The sequence below is a fragment of the Chaetura pelagica genome, unplaced genomic scaffold, assembly GCF_000747805.2.
Source record: "Chaetura pelagica isolate M959 unplaced genomic scaffold, ChaPel_1.0 scaffold28, whole genome shotgun sequence".
NCBI lineage: Eukaryota > Metazoa > Chordata > Aves > Apodiformes > Apodidae > Chaetura > Chaetura pelagica.
The window spans coordinates 1389766-1398054 of NW_009954303.1; the positions used below are offsets into that span (position 1 = coordinate 1389766).

At 55.4% G+C, this 8289-nt stretch overlaps 1 protein-coding gene across 1 annotated transcript in view; it reads left to right on the forward strand.

Moving 5' to 3' along the window:
• The window catches only part of IFITM10 (interferon induced transmembrane protein 10), a 24336-nt gene extending 19782 nt beyond the window's left edge, over positions 1-4554 (forward strand). The window contains 1 exon segment of the mRNA XM_010003904.1: positions 4275-4554. Within this exon segment, the coding sequence (XP_010002206.1) occupies positions 4275-4424 (150 nt within the window). The 3' untranslated portion in view covers positions 4425-4554.
• The last annotated feature ends 3735 nt before the right edge of the window (positions 4555-8289 follow it).

Below are 8289 nucleotides of genomic sequence, written 5' to 3' on the forward strand. Positions count from 1 at the left end.
GAATGGGCGATCCAGGCAACCAAGGACAGAACATCTGGAGGGGGGCTAAAGAAGGGAAAGGGCTGTGAAAGGACAAGGGCTACCAGATAAGGAGGATGCAGCAGAGCACCATGTTGCAGAGGTTGGCAGGAGAAGGCAGGTGGGACCAGCTGGAGGGAGCTGGGTACCCTTTTGCAGGAGTTGAAGGTGGATGTCTGTACCTTCATTTGGGTCCAAACAGCAGGGAAGAGAAGAGATAGGAAGGACAGAAAAGGAACTGGGAGAAAATGGTGGCTCTGGGGAAAGGGCAGCCCCAGGCACCTCTTGCCAGAGATGCTGAGGAGCAGCACACTGAAGCAGGGCCAGAGAAACAGCCACAGCAAGGCTGAGGGCAGAGGCTGCAGAAGCACAGCGTGGGAAGGAGCTGAGGCGTCGGTCACGAGTGCCAGCTGGTGTCAGACCCGAGCGGCTGCTGGGAGCACTGGGAGAGGGCTGGGCACAGAAATGAGGGCAGCAGCACGCCCCGGGGACAGGAGGAGCAGGAGGTGAGGAGCGAGGGAGAGCTCCCGGGGCCCAGAGGCGCTGGGCCCACAAAAGCAAGCAAACAGCTCAGCGGTGGGAGGTTGCAGGGCTCGGTGCACCGGCCAGGCTGGTCTGCTGGGGAAACTCCTGCCTGGCTGGCTGGGCTGGCACCCGGGGCTCCTGCAGCCTCTCCCAGCCACCGAGCGCTCCCCGGGCAGGAACAGGTAGAAGGCATTTGCTCTGCGCAGGGTTTGCCTCCACCACGGAGAAGAGGGAAGTGCATGAGAGCTTAAAAGAGTCTGCCAGGAGCAGCAGGTGGGATTTCTGGCCCAAATCCAGCATCCCCGGAGCTCTGGCTGCAGGGACCTCCGTGCTCCTCACGGGTGAGTGGGGAGGTGCTGGCTGCCCAGGGGTTTTCAGAAGGATGCTGAACCTACTGAATAATTTTGAAGGTGAGTCATCCTGGACACGCAACTGACACAAAAATGTGTGTGGGCTCCTAGGCTGCCAGCCTGCTGCCTTCCCAGAGGTCATCTCTGCTGCTGGGAGCACCAGCCAAGCACGCCACAGGGCCGTGCACAGTTTATGGCCATCCTGTCCTCACTCCCAGAAGGATGCCCTGAAGCTGCTGAGCTCTCAGCAGTGAGGTGATGGATGGATGGCCCTGGCTTCAGCTGCAGGCTCCCAGAAGCAGGGTGCAACAGAGGCCCACAGCACGGCCCAGGATTCAATACAAGGAGGCAAACAGAGCTCTCATTCTTGCCTATGTGCCTGCCCAAGTGCCTGCCAGCACCAGCTCCTGTGGGCCTCGTGCCAGCAGCAGACCCTCCACACAGGCCAGGATTAATCAAGAGCAGGGGGTGCTTGTGCAGAGAGGTCCCCACTGATGTGAGGGAGGAAGGGACATTGTTTGAGGTCTGAGACAGGGCTCAGTGGGAATGAGGGGTTCAACAATTCTTCCCCATATCCAGCAAGTTGCAGAAGGCTTTCAGGACAGACCCATGGGAAAGCACTGCAGGAGGGAGAGAGAAAATGTCACCAAGAGGCAATCTGAATCCATCACAGAGTCTTTTTAGAAAGGTCCTGGTTGATAAAAGCCTGTTAACATTTCCAGGTAGGACTTCAGGGCTGGTTTTTGCAGCCTGACACTGACCTTTAGTGTCCAGCTGGCAGGGCAGGTGGGCTGCCAGGGGCCTGGTGGGCTGCTGGGGCATGGGGGGCTGCTGCCTGCAAGCCTCTGGCCCTACACAGGGCAGTGAAGCAGGCACTGCCACACCATGCCAGCCCACTCAGATATGGCAAAGGGAAGAGTGGCAATTTTTCCTGATCTTTTCTTCCCACATCTTTGGGGTGGAGCTGCCTGGGTCTGCTGAGTACCAGTTCACAGGGTGGTCTGGGGATGGGAAGAGATGGAACCTGACTATTCATCTGCTGGGCTCAACCTGCAGAGCTGCTGCTGGCAGGCAGTGCCACCCACTGCCTGGCTGGGCCATCACTGCCTGCTAGTGGCACTGCCTGGTTGTGCAGTTCACTGCTTCATAGTGCTGTCCATGCCTGCTAGTGGCATTGCAGCCTTGCAGTGCCATCTGCTGCCTGGTAGTGCCATCGCTGCCTGGCTGTGCCACCCACTGCCTGCTGGTGCGACCCATTGCCTGCTGGTGCCACCCACTGCCTGGCTGTGCCACTCACTGCCTGGCTGTGCCCCCCATTGCCTGGCTGTGCCACCCACTGCCTGCTGGTGCGACCCATTGCCTGCTGGTGCCACCCACTGCCTGGCTGTGCCACTCACTGCCTGGCTGTGCCCCCCATTGCCTGGCTGTGCCACCCACTGCCTGCTGGTGCGACCCATTGCCTGCTGGTGCCACCCACTGCCTGGCTGTGCCACTCACTGCCTGGCTGTGCCCCCCATTGCCTGGCTGTGCCACCCACTGCCTGCTGGTGCGACCCATTGCCTGCTGGTGCCACCCACTGCCTGGCTGTGCCACTCACTGCCTGGCTGTGCCCCCCATTGCCTGGCTGTGCCACCCACTGCCTGCTGGTGCGACCCATTGCCTGCTGGTGCCACCCACTGCCTGGCTGTGCCACTCACTGCCTGGCTGTGCCCCCCATTGCCTGGCTGTGCCACCCACTGCCTGCTGGTGCGACCCATTGCCTGCTGGTGCCACCCACTGCCTGGCTGTGCCACTCACTGCCTGGCTGTGCCCCCCATTGCCTGGCTGTGCCACCCACTGCCTGCTGGTGCGACCCATTGCCTGCTGGTGCCACCCACTGCCTGGCTGTGCCACTCACTGCCTGGCTGTGCCCCCCATTGCCTGGCTGTGCCACCCACTGCCTGCTGGTGCGACCCATTGCCTGCTGGTGCCACCCACTGCCTGGCTGTGCCACTCACTGCCTGGCTGTGCCCCCCATTGCCTGGCTGTGCCACCCACTGCCTGCTGGTGCGACCCATTGCCTGCTGGTGCCACCCACTGCCTGGCTGTGCCACTCACTGCCTGGCTGTGCCCCCCATTGCCTGGCTGTGCCACCCACTGCCTGCTGGTGCGACCCATTGCCTGCTGGTGCCACCCACTGCCTGGCTGTGCCACTCACTGCCTGGCTGTGCCCCCCATTGCCTGGCTGTGCCACCCACTGCCTGCTGGTGCGACCCATTGCCTGCTGGTGCCACCCACTGCCTGGCTGTGCCACTCACTGCCTGGCTGTGCCCCCCATTGCCTGGCTGTGCCACCCACTGCCTGCTGGTGCGACCCATTGCCTGCTGGTGCCACCCACTGCCTGGCTGTGCCACTCACTGCCTGGCTGTGCCCCCCATTGCCTGGCTGTGCCACCCACTGCCTGCTGGTGCGACCCATTGCCTGCTGGTGCCACCCACTGCCTGGCTGTGCCACTCACTGCCTGGCTGTGCCCCCCATTGCCTGGCTGTGCCACCCACTGCCTGCTGGTGCGACCCATTGCCTGCTGGTGCCACCCACTGCCTGGCTGTGCCATCGCTGCCTCACAGTGCCTGGCAGCCTGGAGGAGGTAGAGGTGAGCCTATGGATATGCACAATCCTTACCCACTGCAGAGCTGTCCCTAGGCAAGCCCATGGAAGTTCCAGCCTGCAGGAAAGCAGAGAGAGCAGACCACACCGTCAAGGACTGAAAACTGCCAAGGGCAGAGATGCTACACAAGCCGCATAAGACCTGCAGAAGGAACTCATTAACCCAGGACTGCTTAATATGCTGGAGGCTCGTGCACAGCCCTGGAGCTGCAGCAGGATGCTGTGCCAGGTCTTGCCCACTCAGTCCCTTAGTGCAGGCAGAGGCACAGGGATGCACACCAAAACCACAGCCAGCCACCTCACTCATGGGCTGGGCGAGCCCAAGCCCAGGGCCAGGGGGCTGCAATGCCCACCTGCATGGGGTGCAAGACAGCACCTCAGTTCCCTTTTGCATTCCTCAGGCTCAAAATGGCACTGCCCCACTCCAGGAGCCCCAGGGAACCTGGTTTGCCTGGTTGGTAACAGCAACAGGTCACTCTTCCAGGTCTCAACTCCCAGGGGTTTCCAGCCCACAGATATTACAATGCTTGGTTTCACAAGCTCAGCTCATAGCAGAGCTGAGGTGCAAACCTGACCTTGGGGAATTTTAAGGCACCCCAAGTGTTCAAATGCAAAGAGGCACAGCCCAGCCCTTGTCTGCTGCACAAGTACCCCACAGTATGGGTGTTGCTTGAAACAAGTTATGTCTTTTTCATATCTCCCAACTTTTTTTTTAATTTCTTTTTTTGGTCTCAGGTCCGGGATAAGAAACTCCTCAATGACTTAAATGGAGCAGTTGAAGATGCCAAGACAGCCCGACTTTTTAACATCACCAGCTCAGCCCTTGCCACCTTCTGTATCATCCTTATCTTCATCTTCCTGCGATACCCCCTCACTGACTACTAGAGTGAGGCCAACAGCAGTGGCCGCTGCCAAAATGCCTCTATGCCAGAAGTGTCTGCAGTTGTTTCTTGTAGCAAGGACTCAAAAACACCCAACGCTCCACCTTGATTGCAAAAAAAACCCCAAACAAACAACAAACAAACCCAAAACAAAACAACAAAAGCCAATCAAATACATAAATAGAAATTGAATGGGTTGACCAGTCCAGCTGAGCATACCCTTCCTGCCCCCAGTTTGTGCACTGCTGTAGAAAGGGTCTTGCTCTTACATGTGTACAGGGAGAAAAACAGACTAAGAAATATTTATATTGTGTCCAACAAGCTGTGTGACATGAGCGTGCAAAGCTGAGAGTGATGCACTCCTGACAGCAGAAAGCTGAGCTCTGGGGAGCAGCTGGGTTCTGCCAAGCAGGAGGTGCATGTTGTGATGGATGGTGACCACAGCAGGGCTGGCTCACAACATATCAGACATGTTCAGACCACCCATCACCCTTGAAGTACAGGGATTTCTTTTGATTTTCCTTTTTTGAGTTTCATCTACTGGTTCAAATCCCTGGGGAGCTCAGGATGCTGGGAAGTTCATGCTAGGGAGCCCCAAAGCCTCCAGAGAAACCCCAAAGCATTAAATGGCAGGTTTCTCCTCAGGATTTCCTGGCAATGCTGAGAAGGAAGGCACCTTCTGGAGAGCTTGCCTAAGCCCCCTAAACCGAGTGCTACTGTATTTCTGTAAATGGTCAATAAAGATACCTCTAATACCTGATGCTGCTGGGTTGGTTCCTTCCTTAGGAGGGTTGGGCTCCTGGTCCCTACAGGCTGGCAAGAGAAAATGCTAATGTCACCAGCAGCTTCTTGAGAGAGATTTAATGCAGGAGTGAGGGATGCTGCTGCGGGCTGGAACCACACACAGCCCTCAAGGAGGGCTCAGATCCAGATTTAAGAGCTGAGACCTCAGCAACTCCTCTGAATGGTTGATCAATTGCAAGCAAGCAAATGAAGCTGAGTGGGCAGGTCCCCTCTCCCCTGCTAGGACCACTGTTGAAGACAGGAATAAACCACTGCAGTCTGAACCTGCTGCTACCACAGCGCTTCCCAGGGTTATTAAGAGAGAATTTGGAGACACCTCACGTTTGCCACTGATCAAGGTGGGAGCTTAAAGCCCAACAGTTGCCTGCAGCTGCCTGCAGCACTGCAAATCAACACACCTTGACTTGGAAACACCACAAATGAATAGCAAGACCAGGACTAAAATACAGCTTTTCAGCTCCTCTGACCCTTCATCTCATATGTTGCAGCTGCCTCAGGAATGATGCAACAGCATCCACCTTTGTGCCCACCGTGAAAGGAAAAGTGCAAGAGATGGGGAATGCAGAATGCATTGTGGGATGCTTCACCCTCTCTGGAGTGTGTGGTTAAATCAACATGCTGTCTCTGGGCTGTGCAGTGAGGACTGTGCCATAGTGAGCCATGGGGACAGACCATGAGGATACTTCCCTGAAAGCCTCATGAGATGTCACCCCTTCCTACCCAGGTCTCTGCATCTTAACTCCAGCCTGGGCTTCATTTATGGGAAAAAGCTATAGACAGAAGGATCTGCATTCCTACCTGTTCCCCAGTCACTGAAGGGCATTTCCATACTAGACCAGATCAGAGATCTATTAAGTTTCTGCCAACACTGCAGTATATGGTGCCCTAGGAAGTATCTTAGCCATTAACAGCTCTATGGTCACTTATCCAGAGCTGAAGACTCTTCCCAACCTCTCCTGATTACTTCTTGCTCCTTTCTCTGAAGCAAGATCTTAGGGGTTGTAGTCATTGACATTTTCATCCCAGCATATCTAGGATCTGTATTCAGTCCTTGTCCATGGCAGAAGAAGGAGGTGGCATGTCACAATGGCAGTGCCTCCAAAGAAGGTGCAGCCAAAATTATTCACGTTGCAGCCACCCTAAGCTGTCACCTGATAATTGGAGCAAATTAAAGCCCTCTGGGACTGTGCTAGTTTAGGCAAGACCCTGACTAGTCACCCCAAAGTCCTCTGAGGGTCAGGAGGAGCTCACAGGTGAGGTTGCATCACCATTTTCTTCCCTTTGTACCTTCACTGACCTCACTGTGTCCATTGCAAACATCTTGGCTTGATATCCTTCACCATCCAGGTGCCCACTGTACCTCTCAAGCTTTTCAGCCCAAACACAAGTCTAGTTACCCCCCTGGCTTAGGGGTAACTCACACAGGGTGACCTCCCCTTGCAGTGCCAGGAGCTCAAAGCCACAGGTTTAGGTCACTGTGGGACCAACGTGTCTGATACCTCTTACAGTAACAAGTGTGTTTCTCTCCATGAGCTGGGACTCCCTGGAGCCACGTTGCACGTGCTTTTGCAGTCAGAGAATCCCTGACTCTGTGAAGTCTTGCTGGGATGGTGTGGCCACCCCTTTCTCTTGTGCCATGCAGGAGAGAGACACCCTGCTTGACATGCAGGCATGGGGCTGCTCAGATAAACACAGAGCTGACACAAAATTGGAAGTGACCCAAAGGCAGCCTTTCCTACATTTAGCAAGTGTGACAAATGAGTTACCATCATCCCTTCCCCTGATGGGCTGTCTTATCTGTAGGAAAATGGATGCTGGTTTAATGAACCAGGGGGAATACAGAACTGACTCTGCAGCATTTTTGTATGCATAAACTGTGAGGGATGGAGAGGGTGGGCTATTATTAGTAACCATCATATTTATTATTTGCTGCCCACATTGTAGGAGGTGTGAATGCTGAAACTGCTGTGCTGCAGCAGGGCAGAGGTCCACTCAGACATGCTTTGGACAAGAACAGGCTAGGAAAGGAGGATGCAGTAATGAAGATGGGATGATCAACCACAAGCAGATTCTCAGACCCACCACAGTCCTCTCCTCTGCTCCACTTGTGGCTCTGGGCTGGGCAAAGCCCTAGTGCTCTCCCCCTCCTCTCTCCTAGTGTTCCCCCTTTCATTTTAATGGACCCCCTCCAAACTCATGGCAGTAGAAACCACCCCCCAAAATGAGGAAAATCAGAGGGAAACATAGATTTCCAAGCTTGCTTAGGGAAAAAACCAAACAAATAAACAAAAAACCCCAGTAATTTGTTCCTGCAGGGTCCTCCAAGCACATCAGCAACAAGGTGCTTAGCTTTCCTCTCATCTTGCCAGTGCTGGGGAGACCCAAATTGAGATGGAAAAACTGTATCCCCACATACTGGCAGGCAGGTACAACCCAGATTGCACCGACTGTGCTGTTAAGAGAAAGAACTTTTTCATTTTGAGGGAACAAAGAAAAGCAAAGCAGCAGCCAAACCCAACAGGTCCTGTCATTCCTTTCTTTTATTTTATTTTATTTTTTTTTTAAATTTTGCAAGAAAATTCTGGCAGTTCAGGCTTTGCCAAGGCTGCCATGCGATGCAGCAGAAGGCAGGCTTTCGAGGGCTGCTTCTCTGCCTTTTCACTCCTGCCACTCACAGCACCGCGCCGCGCTCTCCGGGTCGCACCTTCCTTGGCTGCGAAGCCGCGGCCGCTGCTGCGCTGGGCGATGGGAAGGGAAGCGGGGAGGAGGGGGAGGAAGAGCAACGGCAGAAGGCTGCTTGAGAAGCGTCTTTTGGAGATGGGGAAGAACTGATGGTCGCGTTGTCACGTCGAGATGTAATCGCGTTCCTTCAGGAAGCTGAGCTTGGCAGCTTGATGAGGGTTTCTTGTTGCGTTTTCTTTAGCTCGGCGGGAGAAATGGGTAAGGAGGGGAGAGACTGTTCGCTTTTCGCAGACGTCGTGAGGTTGTGCCTAAAACATCGCGGCAGGTTTCGCGTCCCTGCGGTCCGCCAAAGGCGCGGGGGGTGCGCGGAGGGACCGGCAGCC